The 16,112-nt window shown below is 41.5% G+C and overlaps 1 protein-coding gene across 3 annotated transcripts; it reads left to right on the top strand.

Annotated features, from left to right (window-relative positions):
* Window positions 1-11,119: 11,119 nt before the first annotated feature.
* On the top strand, window positions 11,120-13,434 carry LOC136521352 (basic leucine zipper 19-like). 3 transcript variants are annotated; one of them, XM_066515083.1, is made up of 3 exons: window positions 11,120-11,256; window positions 11,355-12,224; window positions 13,153-13,434. In XM_066515083.1, exon 2 carries the CDS (start codon window positions 11,380-11,382, stop codon window positions 12,220-12,222), a length of 843 nt encoding a protein of 280 aa, XP_066371180.1. In that variant the 5' UTR covers window positions 11,120-11,256; window positions 11,355-11,379; the 3' UTR covers window positions 12,223-12,224; window positions 13,153-13,434. The 3 variants fall into 3 exon arrangements, with proteins under 3 accessions (XP_066371180.1, XP_066371181.1, XP_066371182.1); XM_066515084.1 differs by having other exon boundaries at window positions 11,153-11,240; XM_066515085.1 differs by having other exon boundaries at window positions 11,153-11,260.
* Window positions 13,435-16,112: the final 2,678 nt, after the last annotated feature.

Below are 16,112 nucleotides of genomic sequence, written 5' to 3'. Positions count from 1 at the left end.
TCCGAAAATCAAAACACAACGCAAGAGAGCATAGCTTAATTGCCAAGGACAACTGAGCAGGGGACTTCTTGCCGAATTTCCATATACGTCTTGTGTCCACCAAGTGATTACCAAAACTTGGACGTGGTTCTAGGATAGCGCTCTTCAACACTCGTATGCTTACCGAGGACAAAAGGGGTGATAACTATGGCACTAATTAGATAACAAGCATACCTACCCCCACTTGGCTAACTAGATGACATTATAGGTTAAGCATGTAACCACAATTATTTCTAGCAAGGCTAAGCACACACTTTTCTCAAGCACTTCCTATTCAAGCAACATGGAACAAGGCATTCTTGTTTAACTCCACACAAGGAAGATAGTAACATCACATTGATCACAAGTTACTTAGTATTAGAACAAGGTGAGGGAAGCATATTATGCACAAGCACAATCATGATGCATGCTCGTCCTATTCGTCCTCACGAAATTGCCAGCCTAAGGTGGCAATCACGTTCTATGTCGGTGACATAACACGTACTCTCTCGATATATAGCTAGTCGTCAGCTACATTCAATCTTCGCATTCGTGGTTAGCGTACCTGCAGGCAAATTCATTGCAGCCCATAATTTCCCAAAAAGGCATGTAAAGTAAACAGTAAACTAAATACTTTCGTACATACATCCCCCGATGTATATACTCTAGTATCACAGCTACCCGATAATTATACCTGCAATTAAGTACCTTCATATATACATGTGTGTGACATGTAAATATTCCAGTAACCACAGCTAACTTTCCCCTAGACCGATAGTTGGACGGTCATGCTCTCACAACTCACACTTACCTGGGCGTAGAGGCAATTGATCCATACATTACCATTCAAGTGAATGGCATCCATACAATAGCACGCCGTATGGACGACGAAAGTAAAAACACCCATGTTAGTACTTAGATAGCCACCTAATAGTCCTTAACTGAGCATAAAGGAGGATGTCGCTAGCATAGTTTTGCAAATTAGTATTGACAAATTTGCCTGTAGCTAAAGTTTTAGTTAAAATAGACTTTTTAAAACCAAAACTTTGTTTTTAAAACAATGTACATGACAGTATTATGCTTAATCTCGCTCTGATACCAGCTGTGACAGAACCGCCCAATTTATACAAGATCAAGTACGGTTGTCCCCGCTAACACGTTGACACACCCATACTTTCACTCATATAAACCCGGTAGTCCGCCGAGTGTCCCGAAAGACCTCGGTAAATCAACATCACAACCAAGATCGCGTGATTAAGCAAATACACATCACATACATCGGGTTGCAGCGGAAATAATATTACAAAGGGGTTAACAAATAATAGTATAAGTTAAGTTTGGGTTTCAAAACCGCTTAGTGAAAACAACATAGCTTTCAAATGATTACATTAATATAAGTTCCAAATATATTGCTAGCTTAGTGACATCATCCGACAAAAGCATATAGATGAGAAGTAAGTATAGAATCACCGAGCCCACCGGTGGTTAGCCACCATCATCAACAGGTCAAGAACATCACCTGCAACAAGGTGGGATAAACCCTGAGTACTCGAATGTACTCAGCCAGACTTACTCGTCGGAAACCAAAATAAATGACACCAAGGATTATGCATGGCTTTCTTTAGTGGGCTAGCTGACTTGTTTGTGAAAAGTATAAGCTATCATGAAGAAACCATTTTAAGTACTCTGCATCATCTTTATTATGACCTATCCATCTAGGTAAGCACCTGTACTATAGCAATCACTTGATTAACCAATAACATCCAGTTACCAATTTAGATTTAGCATATCCCATACCATCCAGATAACCATCATTATTCCATAATAATTACTACGATGCTGTAACTCGAGTCAAGTGCTCACTATCCAAGAGCGATGGCGATTCGAATCGATTCCTAACCAGCTGGTGATTTATTCCTTACACAAACCTCACTCACCTGCTAAAGTGAGATATTGATCACCGAGTCAACTTTCTAGGAATCTCGAGTTTGCCAGGAACCACATGTACCCGGGGGCCAACCGACTACACTTTGGTCTTATCATCTCGCCCCCGTGTCCTACCACATCTGCTCCGGCACAGTGCGCTGCGGGCAATCTACTCGGCCCGAAAAATCTCCCAGCTTCGCGGTCGGAAGGTACTTTATCCGGCCAGCTAAATGTAAGGCATGCGTTCAACATGACTCGAGGGCCAACAACGATCGGTCCTTAATCGACACAGACGGAAACTAACAGCACCCCAGAACCCTGTCTGGTTGCCTCCAACTTTTTCCATCCGGTCTCCAATTATCCATCACATATGGTTAATTCCAGGATATCATTCTTTCCATAGCTAAATTCTTCCAGTAACCACCTATAATGTAGGTGACCGGATATCACCGATCGCTACTGGTCTAAGCAAGGCTAAGCAGTTATTCGATCCTGACCTAACAGGGTGACAAGGTAGTAAGGTAGGCAAGGATAGTAATAAATGCATCAACGGTTTCAATCAACTCCTACAACTTAATGCAACAATATATATAAACTCATATATATAGAAAGAATTGCTTTTATAAAGTAGGAGACTTATAATGCTCCGGGGCTTGCCTGGGATCCGACACAAGTCAGCTCAGTTAACTTGCACCATCCTGGTGACATCTCAGATCCTAGCACTCGCTTAGTCCTTCCATCTTCGGGACAGATCCATCAAACACCGTCTTTGGGTTTGGCTCCAACATCACATTCTTCACGTGGTTCATCTAGCGCACCTAGATAAGATGCAATATGAAAGTGCATAAATCTGAAGAATAGTACCATGAGACATATCACAAAATAGCAAGCAAGACAAGCATAGTTTACACTAACACACTTAAGTACTTTGCGATGCTTAACTTAAACATCACACAATCTATCATGCTAAGATGGCAAAGAAGACGACAACATCAAGCATGACACAAGTTTCCCAAGATCTCAGGTGCTCTAACTCAGTCATCACTCAAGGCATAAGTCACACTTAACAATATACAAGCAAACACTATAATTGGAATCTACCAATTTCTGGACATGCAAACAACAGCTACAAGATTTAGCTATAACTGGAGTTACACAAATCCAAATGACTTGCAAGAAGACATTCTGGAAATCTTATGAAATTGTCTACAATTCATATTTAAACCTATCAGCATGATTACAAAGTTAACCAGGTTAAACAGGCACATTTATCAAAGCTGGTCCAGCAATTCCAGAAAGCTACAATTTCTGAAGACCAACTTAGAACAGTCATAACTCACAAACTACTTGGCCACATGCCATGAAAATTTAACACAAGCTAGTTAGGTGAGTTATCTACAACTTTATTATTATCATCTTAAGATGATTCTACAGTTAGAAGGGTCAATTAATCCAATAATTGCATCGCTATCCAAAACATAGACAGAAACTGACATGCCACTTTAAACAACTATAAATGGAGTTATACAGGTCCAATAAATATGGTTCTAGACTTTTTAGAAAGCTTGTCAAATTCTAAACAACTTTGTTGTAAACACCTAAAGCTAATTATACTATTAAGAAGGCCCCACAATACCAACAATGAAACCCTGTCTGGGTTTGGGCAGAAACAGACACAGAGATTTAAGCAAGTGTAACTCAAGATCTACTTAACCAAAAATCATGATATTTAACTTTTTGGAAAGCTTAATAAAAGTACTACAACTCATGTATTTTCACCAAGTCATGATTCATAACCTAACTAGGCCAATTAATTTAATCTTGCAGGCCTATTCAGAATAGGGTTAAGGCAATACAGGCAATTTGTTATTTTTATATATCTTAAACTATCAAGCCTAAAATACTGAAATTTTTACCAGACATCACTAATCACATCAGTAGCACTCCACAAAAATTTCACATTTATTTGAGCATAAAAACTACAGTTATGAAAAAGACAAGACACCACTAGTAGTACAAACCTAACTGCATCAATTGATTTTTACAGCACAAACTTTAAACTAAATACTGCCATATTATAGATCTACTGCATAGAGAATTTCACAAAGATTCCAAAAAGTCCTAATTTTCTATTTTACGATTTTTGTACGAATTACTATGAATTATCAAAGTGGAGCATTCAAATCTGCAAAAATCAGAAAGAAAAGGAATCTAAATCTTGCATCGAGGACCCTGAAGTTTTCACAAATAAAACCCGAACGAACGGATCCTTTACTGCACTATTCATATGAGTCACAACTTCATCACTTAACCCCCTGGAAGACACTCTATTCACGCGCGTGGTCCACCTTCTTCTTCCTCAGGACGGCAGCAGGGAGAGGTGACCGGCTCGCGGCTCCGGCCGGCCATGGTCGTCGCCGGCGACGGTGAAGTGGCGGGGAGGGACCCTGGGCCTGCGCGCGCATGCTGGGCTGCCCAGCATGGCCCGACGCGGCCTGTGGTGGCGCGGCCACAGCAGCCGTGGCGGTGACGGCAGCTTCACTGACGGCGGGGAGCAACAGAGGCCAACGGCGCCGGTCTAGGAGGTCCAGAGGCGCGGCGCGATGAGGAGAAGATGATGCCGTTCTTGGTTCGGATGGAGGAGGGATGGAGTGGAGGCAGTAGCAGCGGCAGCGAGCTCGGCGGCGGCATTCATGGCGGCCGCGCTCTGGCGTGCGTGAGCGCGAAGGAAAAACGCCAGGGAGGGAGAGTGGAGAGGAGAATGGGGACTGGGGCAGCTAAGGCGCTCGGTTTGAAGCAGCAGGGCACGAGGTGGCGCGTGGCACGGAGGTCGGACGCACGTCGGCCATGGTGGGGCGCGCTCTGGTGCATGGCCGCCACGAAGTCATTTCATCGAGTACGTGGCGTGCGTTGCTGTGCCCGACTTGGAGTCCGTTTTCGGCATATTCGGTGCAGATTCGAACCTTGGCGCCTATAGAAAAGTTGCTGTCCTCAGAATGCTCTTCGACTTTGATTAAGGGTGCTCGGCCATTAGGCTGTTGGATTAGCATATAATTAGTACTAAACTTGATAGTGTCGGTGATTTGACAGCGACAAGCGAACATCCAAAATTGATGGTCGAAATGAAATGCAACTGGTGGCATCTTCTTGTATGTTCTTCCCCATCATGTAAGCTCCAACTTTTACATTTGGATCAACTCAAGTTGCTTAGCAAAATTTGGAGAACGCGGAATGCCAACAACGATGACAATGGATTCCAGACTTAGAAAATTTTCTAAGTACTGAAAACAGCTGTCAATTCAAAGTTCGAGCCTCGATTTGACTTAGTTCCAAGTTGATCTGGCTCTGGGTCCAAAAACAAAGTTTGTTCTACTCCACTCAAACTTCAACTTTTATTAAAGGCTCAACTTCATAACAGGTGCAGAAGCTATAGTTCTACTTTGATCAAAGAAGGACCACGATAAAGCTTCCGTTGTGACCCATTGTGGCATTTTCTTGGCATTTTCCCAACATGAACCTTTCATGACTTTTGTTGTAGAGTTCATCTAGAGTCATTTGGGCATGGTTGCAAGTTTTGGTTGACATCTCATGTTCTCATTCACTTAATAGCGCAATTCAAGCACTTAGTAAAATCATTCCAACAAGGATATAACTTATCATTTCATGTGACTTTTTGATTCCAAACTTCATGAAACTTTTCGAGTGTCCAATATAGATGGGTATTGATGTGAGACACATGAAGATATCCCAATCACACCACCTAAGCATATATCTTGAAAAGGGGTCTATCGACGAGCAAAGGTGCAATATCCAAGTTTAGGTTGTGGCTCGTTTCTATAGGTTTGACCTTGACACCTCCATCGTCACTTAATCTGTCATGTTTAAGCTTAAACCCATTGCTTAACTGGTGGCAAACACCTGGGGTGTTACAGATTTATACTGAGATTTTTAATTGCCAACTTGGTACTTTTCCTATTAAATATGTAGGGGTACTTGTAAGTCCTAGTAGATTACACATCATAGACTGGTTACCCTTAGAAGAAAAAAGCAAAAAAAGACTAGCTGTTTGGAAAGGTGGGAACATGTTTATTGCTGGGAGATCCACTCTTATTAATTCAAGTCTTAACAATGCCCCTGTATACCAAATGTCAATTTATTTGTTGCCAAAAACAGTGGTAAACAACCTTGATAGGCTTAGAAGGACTTTCTTTTGGCAAGGTGAGGGGACCAAAAAGAAGTATCACCTGATTAGATGGCCTAAGACTTGTAAGAGTAAAAAGAAGGGGGGCTTAGGAATCAAAGATATTAGATTAATGAATATTAGCCTCCTTTATAAGTGGTGGTGGAAACTAGATAATGAACAAGGGTTGTGGCAAGAAATTGTGAAGTTCAAGTATATCAAGGAGAGCTCTATCTGTACTGTGAAACACAGACAGTCTGACTCTCCCGTATGGGCTGACTTACTCAAGATAAGGAAAATTTATTTACAAGGAAGAAAGCTCAAAATTAGGGATGGGCAAAAAACACTTTTTTGTAAAGATATTTGGTTGTATGATCAAACTCTATATATGCTCTTCCCTGACTTATTTGCTATATGTCAACAATCTGATATTATTTCTCAAGTTAAATCCAATACCCTGACATTCTCTAGATGGTTGATAGGTGAATGGAGAGAAAATTGGGAGAAAATTTTTCTTGACTTAACCAGTATTCATCTTAGTAATGGTGTTGATTCAGTCACTTGGAAATTTGGATGTCATGGACATTTTTCTGTTAAGTCTGTCTATAATGCTTTAACTGTGAATGATAGTGGCCCATATCATAAAAAAATCTGGAAAGAAAGAATACCTGCTAAGATTAAGATTTTTCTGTGGATGGTCCTTAATAATGCTATTCTAACTAAGGACAACATGATCAAGAGAAAGTGGCAGGATGATCCTTCATGCTATTTCTGTAATCAACCTGAATCTGTAAATCATCTCTTATTCCAGTGTAGTGTTGCTAAAGCTGTATGGGCAATTGTTGCCATTAGCTTAGGGGCTAACAATGTTCCCAAATCATTGGATCAATGCTGGATTTGGTGTGAAAGGTGGCTCCCTTTTGGTAAAAAGTTTCACACACTGGGAATTGCTACTGTATGTTGGGCTATATGGAAAACTCGTTATAAAACATGCTTTGAAGGCAAAGCTTTACATGATCCTACCTCGATTGTATGTTATGCATGCGCCCTTATGAGTTACTGGGCAGGTCTTTACCTGGACAATGATAAGGCGGCATTGGAAGCTGGAATCAATATGATGCTGCAAATTGCTCTGAAGCTGACGAAGAAGAGGAAGCAGAGATATGGTGAACATAATTTGTTGCAGGGGTCTAGTGATGACAGTGATGCAACTTGAAGGAAGAAGAGCTGCTTTTGAAGCAAACGCTAGAAGTCTGGTTCCCCTACTGGTGGAACGTTTTGGGTGTTTCTAGTGAAGAATATCTCCATTTTGGACGTGGTTCAGGGGCAGTTCCTTTTACTCTTATTACGTTTTCTTTTGCTGTAATGTTCGCCTTCAGTTGGTACCGGTTAATACTTTTGGGAGTTCCTTGATCTTAAGTCAGGCGTCTCAAGTAGATGATGAAAACTGTCTGTGTGTAGGCATGAATATCATTCTGGTTGTAAAATCTTTCGTAGCTATCCCGTCTACTCTGGATAACTCTGAATGCTTGTATTTCCGTTATCTGCATAATGGAAATTGGGGAGACTTCCAGTTCTAAAAAAACAATCCATTGACTCAAACACTCTGATTATTATAATTTATAATTCTAATTATAACATTTAACGAAATTACTATTGCGGTTACCACTTACCAGCAGCCCCTACAAGTTAAAAAAAACAGGCACAAGTTGCTAAGCCAACGCCACACTGTACCTTTCATTCTTACTTTGAGTAGATTCAACCACTTGTACATAGAAATACAATGGACCGTAAATCATCTCTGTAACTATGTTGGATTGGTAGGAAATCTATCTTTTGTCAATCGTCGTCTTGTTTGGAGTTGTCCATCCAAACTCTCCATTATTAAGTCAGCTCTTGTGGTACGTGGAAGGGTGTGAGAAGAAGACCACCCAAATCCTGCTCTGGAAAAAAAATATGACAGTAGTAACCAGCTGACTCGAAGACACCACGAGACTGTTAGACCTTGTTCGTTTCTTTCCAAAACCTACCTAGCCCTTTTCAAAACTCAAAAGAACATCGATGTCCATCTCAACAAAGAAAGAACTCAAAATAAATGAAAGCAAGATTGTGTGTTGCCCTGTTACTCTTTTTGTCAGCCTTGCAGAGCTCTCGAAAGGATAAAATTTGAATAAAGTAACTCTCGGAAACTCTTATTGTAGAGAGGGACGGAGAGATAGAGTCAATATGATATTGGCGGGGATTTTCCAACGAAACGACGAGTGAGAAAGATAATCACTGAAGTGATTTTTCCATCGAAACGACGAGTGAGAAAGATAATCATTGAAGTACAGGTTTGACAGGATTGGGTGTACTTCCATTTATGTTAAAAAATAAGAAAAGAAAAGAAGGCTTTCCTTGGAAAAAACAGGGGGGGGGGGGGGGGGGGGGGGAGAAAATGGCGATTTTGCCATTATGAAATGTGGGCCTCGCTCTTTTGCCATCCCACAAATAGAATTCCCCCGTTTGCTATTATCAAACGTGTCTCACCAGCTAGAATGCCATTTGAGTAAATTTGTGCTAAATTTAATATATTTTTTTTGTCGCCGCATCTTTTCTTTCCCGTTTTGGCCCTGAGCCTTATCTCTTTGTTTCCCTCGTTCATGGTCTCTTCGCGGGGAGTTCACGGAGAGCACGGACCGGGCGAGACGGAGACGCCGCCGGCCCAACTCTAGGTTCCCGCCCACGGCCGCCGCCGCCGCGACTCCAGGTTCGTGCCCATGGCCGCCGCCACCGCCTCTCTTCCACCCACAGCCGCCGCCGCCACAATTCCAGGCTAGCGCCGCCGCCGCCACGAGCAGGTCGCCGCTCTCCCCGTCGCTGGATCTGCGGCCGCTGCTCCTGCTCGTCCGGGTGCTCTTCCCCAGGCCACCGCCGCACACGCCAGGCTATGAGTGCTTCATCTAGTTCGCCGTTCATTCCAACAGTTGTCCTTTCTCTGTATCCACTTGGCCCTAGTGGGTTCCCCTGATTCCATGCCTAGAATATGGTGATAAAGTAGTGCAATGCAAATTCTGGAAGAACAACGGTAGAATTTTCTTCAAATGCGTAAAGTACAATGAATCTGAGTATATATTGATGTGTTGTTTATTGTCATATACAAACTAGGTACTGTGTTAAGGTTTGGATAAATAAACTGTGTTATGTATTGTCATTTTTACCAGCAGTGAAGAAATGTCCATTCTTTAGGTGGTTGAAAGACTACAAGAAAGTAGTCGCAAAGAAGCTTAAAGAAGATTTGCAAGCTGCAGTGCCATTAGAAGGTCATGGTGAAACTAACTGTCAGGAAGAAATGAAGCTTAAAAGCAGGATTTTTGATGAAGAGAGGATCTATCTCAAGATGGACAAGCTTAAAAGTCGGATTCTTTTAGGTGTGGTAGTGCTTATTAGCAAGTGAAGCAAAATTGTGTTCTAGAACTGTGTTGTATGACTCTTGGTGGTGGTCTGTTTAGCAACTAATTTGTAGAGCGTTGTACTGACATTAAGTCCTATGGAATGAAGATGCTGTCCTAGAATCAACATGTGTTTTTGACCTGTGGTCTGATTTTGACAGAATCTTGGTACAATTTAGACAATTTTGACAGAATTTTGCTTGAATTTGGACAGAATTTCAATACAATTTGGACAGAATTTTGACACAATTTCATGACCACAATAACATTCCAGAAACATAGTAGTTTAGATAGAGGTTCATACCATAGATATGTACCATTTAAGTTACAATAACATAGTTCCAGATACATGTTCAGATACATAGGATAAGGTCCAGATATAATTTCATGGTCCCAATAACATTACAGACACAAAGCATCAATTGGTTTTCCGTTTCCTTGGCTTCAGTTTTTTTGCTGGGCTCCTCTTTTGGACTGTCTTGTCTGGTGAGGTGCCATTTCTTGCACTGTCCCCTTGTTTCTTTGTTCTCTTTGTTGGGATCTTTGCATTCTCACCATATTTTGTTGTATTTTTTCTTGGCTTTCTTTGCCTGCAAGTTTAGAGAGAAATATTCAAGTTAATGAGCACAATAATTCAAGACAACAAGTGAATATATTAGTGCTCATCCTGTAAAGTTTTTTTGCAGTTCCTTATGTCCATAGTTTTTTTTTGAAAAAACTTATGTCCATAGTTGTTTTCTTTCTAAGGTGATGTATTGCCTTTATAGTAACCCAAGCATTGATTGGTGTGGTAGTCTTCCTCCTAGCACTCGATGTACATGTGTGCTCACCAATAACCTTTGTCACCTACAAAAAACAATAATTAGTGAAGGCAAACAATATAGAAAAAGGATAAAAAAACATTGCCAGCCTAAAGTTATCAAAGGGAAAAAAATTAACGAAGCACAAAATGCAAGTTAGTACCATAATGGTGCTAAGATCAGGCTCCCCATCGAGCCTAGTAAAGAAAAAAGGTGGCACGGTTAGATTACCACCACATCTACACTAATCGAGGCTAATCTACACGCTTGGGCACAGTTAGATTACCAGCACAGCAAGAATACATACCCTTGGATGAGATCTGGCCAGTTCTTCTCCATCTAGCACTTGGAGCAGCACGGGCGTCGACCAGTGGAGCCGGGACGCCTGGCTGGCTTCGAGGAGACGGCTGAGGAGGTGGGCTGCCGTCGGCTGGCGGCGGCGGCAGGGGAGCCGTTCCCTCTCCTCGCGTGCCCTAGCGGCGGCGTCTTCGACTCGGCTCTCTCCCACCATGATTGAAAAAGGAACGTTCACGTTCAGCTAGGGGCAAAAACAGGAAAGAAAAGATGCGGCGACAGCGAGAGGGCAAAAGGGGGAAGCTCACCTTTCATGATGGCAAAACCGCCATTTTCTCTCCGAAGGGAGGATATTCTAGACATCCTGGGCTCCTGGCTGTGACCGACAAACATTCTAGGAGATGAACTCGTGTGCAGACAAACGAGACTTTGGTGGCCCTGTCGACTCGGCACCGAGTTGGCATTATCCATATTGACCGAGACGCGTATAAATCCCTATACGCGTCTGCGTCCGCCCCCTCCATTGTCCTTTCCATTCCTCCCCCTCCCTCCCCGCTCCTCGATTGGTCTTGGGTTGGACTTCTCCCTCCCGTACGTTGCCTTTCTTGTAGGTGGAAGCAATCCTTCCTCGCTTCGCTTGGATTTCGCTCTCTCTGTTCGTCTCATTTTCATATCCATATTGATCGATGCTCTTGTTACCACCAGGTGCGGTGCGTTCTTGACTGCGACGATGGGCGACGGGGGCATGGATTTCTCCGACCTGTGCCCGGACATCGGCAACGACCATCTCCCCAGCGGCAGCGGCTGCTCCTTGTCGGACGGCTTCTTCGCCGGCGTCTGGGAAGACACGGCGGAGCACCGCACCTGCACCCACACCCACACCCACATCTGCGTCCCGCCGGTCGACGATCCCTCGCACAGCCACACCTGCGTCCACGTCCACGCCCACGCCCACGCCCACGCCACGACGGTCGCCGCGGCGGCTGCGGCTCCTCCCCCGGACGCCGCGTCGCCGTCCGACGGGTCCTCCAGGAAGCTCCCGTCGTCTGGATCTGGCGGGACGGGGACCGGGAACCGAGCCGCGGTGAGGAAGTACCGGGAGAAGAAGAAGGCTCACGCCGCGTCGCTGGAGCAGCAGGTGCGACACCTGACGGCACTAAACCAGCAGCTCACGGCGCACGTCGCGGCGCTCCAGGCGGAGAAACTGTCGCGGGAGGTGGAGCTCACCAGGCTGCGCTGCCTCCTTGGTGAGTTCAGAGGGAGGATTGATCGGGAGATTGGTGCTGCTCTCCCGTATCAGATTCAGATTCAGAGGCCAGTCCACAACATCATCGACCAGCAGGAAGCGTTTCTTGGGATATCCAACTCCTGTGATTTCAGATGCAATGATTACATGTACTGCAACCCTGGACCTGGAATGCAGGGAAGTTCCAGTGCTCAGGTGGTGTTGGGACAACAAGGTGCCTGTGATGGCGCCAATATCCAATGCATTGGATCCACTAACCTGCCTGCCCGTGGGGGTATGGATACAGGACCTGCTGGTGGCTGCATCCCAGATGTTGGAAAGGACTGATGGTAGGTTACTAGCCTTTCCTTTATAGTATTCTTTTACAAACTTCTGTCTACTCACTATACAGCATGTTACTAAACTTACCCGGGGTGTTTGGATCCTGGTACTAAAATTTAGGAGGTGTGTCAGGAGGATGTTGTATGGGGTGTTCGGATACTAATAAAAAAACAAATTACATAATCTGTCAGTACTCCACGAGACGAATTTTTAAGCCTAATTAATCCGGCATTAGCATATATTTACTGTAGCGCACCATTGTCAAATCATGGACTAATTAGGCTCAAAAGATTCATCTCGCAAATTAGTCGCAAACTATGTAATTAGTTCGTAATTAGTCTATATTTAATACTTCATGCATGTATCCAAACATTCGATGGGACAACGATTAAAATTTAGGAGGGACAAGCAAAAACCCCCTAATTTGGGATGTCAATTTAACCGTAAATAGTTTTTTTTTGTTGTCTACATATATAGGCTTATACAACCGAAAAAAATATTGACTTTCTTGCCGTTTAGTATGAAGCCATTGTTTTCTGGTTCTTATTTCATTTCCACTCTTTTGACATGATAGTTCTTGTGATCATTTGGTTCAAAGCCTATTTTTTTATTTTCTATTGTCCATTGACCCTTCACCCTTTCAAAATGATGCAGCATGAAAACGGTGTATACTACTAAAACTCTAAAAGGTAGTCAAAGGAGCATGCTAAAAAATAGTTTGTGTGTGTACCTGCATGGCTTCTGCGCTTTTACATTCCGGTCAACTAGAATACTATCAAAGGCTTGATTCTTAAGACTGAAAACCTAGTTGCACAAAAGAGTAATTAATTGCTTACTCAAATGACGTATGCATAATTGGAAAAAAAGTCTTTTAAGATGTGGATTATACTTTCCTCTTATCCTGAGGACCTGGTGTAATTTATTTTATCTATGCAGAATGAAGGATCAAGGAGATGAATGTGAGGATGCAAGTTTGGTGAAACAAATCAAGTTTATTTGGATCTAGGTAGAAATTTAGTAGTCACTGAAATGAAGAAAATGTGTGTACATAAGGTTACAAACTGAATTAATCACCAGGCAAATATGGCCATTTCCAGGAATTTTCGTCTTTTGTACAGATGCATGTGTCGTCATCAACTATATTCATTCTTACAAAGTTAGTCAGGGAATGTGTTTGAACTGAAATTTCTTTGATTAAAATCTTTTCCTTTGATTTAAGATTACATGTTTGAAGATTGTATGTTGCTTGAATACCGTGTCATGTGGCATTTAGAATTTTCTAAAGCGTCCTGCAATTCATTTATGAACTTATATTTTTGTAAATTATAAAAGCTTATGTACTTGTTTTGACATGCTATAAACCTTCCTATAGAATGTGTCTACATCAGTAGATACATAATCTATTCTGGGTCCCACAAATAGATGTTATCCCAAACCAAATTTGCAAACAAGAGAATGAGATAGGGATCTTGTAACCAGGCCATTACCTAGTATACAGTAACGCTATATTTCCCTATCTTTTTCCTAAACTAGTAGCCATGCATGTGCGGGACACACGTGTCTAAAAAAATTCTTTTCTCTGAACTAAAAAGTGTTATAAAAATATTTACTTCTATCATACTTTTTCTTGGATTTCTATCCAAATTTAGAATAACTACTTATTTAATGAAATGTAAATAATATTCAAAAACAAATATGGCGTCACTTTATTTTCTTGTATCATACTTTTTCTTGGATTTATGTCCAAATTTAGAATAACTATTTATTTATTGAAATGTAAATAATATTCAAAAACAAATATGGCGTCACTTATTTTCTTGGGTAGTTGCATCCTTGACGACAACCAGATTTTGCAGCACGGGATTTAAGGGGGGCTTGCTTCTTCCTTTCCTTTCGTCCCCTCCTTTTTTTTCTTCCTTCTTTCTTCCTCCTACATGTGAAAGAGACATTTACTTGGATATTCCCTCAAGCCCTTTGATGCCTTTTCCTGCAACTAAAAGGCAATACAAAACCAATGATAAAACTTATCAACCAATCACAGATAGCAGGATAAGATAATGGAAGTGCCACACATTACAATTCTGAGTATAGATAGCAGGATTAGAGATTATTATAGAGAAGTATACTGTTGCATCTACTAATCGGAACATATAGTGGTCACATTGCTTAGTTCAATCTATCATGCAAAAGCTACTGGTGCATCTGCTGATCTGAACATGCAGTGAAGACTAAAGAGAGTTTGGCACTACACTTGAATGTCACTTGCATGTAAATTATAATTTTGTCATAAGGTAATAATAGTAAAGCTGCTAGTACAGTGGTCGCGTAGCGAGTTGATTCTAAACCAAAATGCCATCATAAAGCATTGGCCTCCCTGCACTCCAAATTTCCTTCCATCAAGAACATCTTAGCAATAATCATAGTTCGTTCTATAATAAATGCCAACCGTTGGACTGATAACATGAACCCTAATTTGGCTGAAACTGGCTGAAAAACACTGTTCTGCCTGAATTGTTGTGAGAGAAAAACACTGTTCCGACTGAAAAAACAAGCCGAATATGGGGTAAGCTGAACAGGGCCAATCATATAAATTGAATGCTGATGACCTCACCAACTAAACCACTGAACACTTCTCCAAGATCACCCAACAACATAAATTATATAATTATTTAGGTGAATTTCTAAGGCCACATAAATTAATTTTGCTTCAGTGGGTGAAAGCAACATCTACAAATTTAGAGCCACAATTGATCAAAGCAACATTTATTTTTTGACATTTGTCATGCATGATCAATTTTAGTGGCAAACGAAGCTCATCTACACTCATTTTTCAGCTGAACACTAAACTCTAAGTGTATGTTATGATAGGGTTTAGGCAACGTCCTATTATGATTTCTAAATTTATTAATGAGACATCATGATTGTTTTCTCAAAATATCATATATTTGTTGTTTTCTTAAAAAAAACAAATGCAACCAATCCACAAACTATTTTATACAGTCAAAACTGAAAAAATGACAAAACAGAAGGATACTTTAGAACATGTATCATAACTCATAAGAGTCTAAGTCAAAATAGCACTGAAGATTAAACCAATGCAAGGTGCTAGGACAATATGTAAATGGTGCTCGTAGATCATGCTTATTCATATGGGCTAAAGAAATACCTCTTTCTTCACAGGCTCTTCCTTTCACTGACAGGATGGGGTCAATGTGGACCATCACCATAAGCGACCTTCCTATTAATGAATTCCATTCTAATAAAGCAATTAAGAGAATGAAAACATAAAGCCACAAAATGGAATGCTGCTATAAACAGAGAGAAAAACCTTTGGATTTTAGAGAGGAATTATGTGATGAACAACAAGTAAATTTTGCCTCATCTGCACACATGCTCCACCATAGTTCCTCTGAATCGTATCTGCTCACTGCAGGTAAAAAGTAACAAGGTGATTAGATTCTGGGTGAACTCTAGAAATTTGTGCGTAAAAAAAACTCTAGAAATTTGTAACTTACACTAACAAATAAAAACCTGTGGGAGGTAATCCCATTGGCTAATGGAACAGATGTTCTGCCAGGATCACTTTTCCTGAAATTATTACCGAATTGAAGTCCAATTTTAATTTTCATATTCCGATTGACTTTGATAATGAACTGTTGACCTTGGAAAAGACTCATTTTAGGATTACATGAAACGGTGATGACCAAAAGGGAATAGACAGTTGATACTTACAGGAGTTTCAGCATGTCCATTTGTTGGCACAGGAATGACTAAATGGATGCATAGTCTGCCAATAATTTATCCACCATGCAAAAATATGTCAGCCAAACATGATAGAAGGGTGCCTGTACATTAGCTAGCATGTAGGTTAAATTTGTTAGGCAGAAAAATGCATA

Source organism: Miscanthus floridulus, chromosome 18 (assembly GCF_019320115.1).
Source record: "Miscanthus floridulus cultivar M001 chromosome 18, ASM1932011v1, whole genome shotgun sequence".
Taxonomy (NCBI): Eukaryota; Viridiplantae; Streptophyta; class Magnoliopsida; order Poales; family Poaceae; genus Miscanthus; species Miscanthus floridulus.
Note: the sequence above shows the minus strand (reverse complement) of the source record. Positions and strands in the feature narration are given on the sequence as shown.

What these genes read in the sequence shown, in the direction of transcription:
- LOC136521352 (XM_066515083.1), top strand. Translation starts at nt 11,380, where the DNA reads ATGGGCGACGGGGGCATGGATTTCTCCGACCTGTGCCCGGACATCGGC.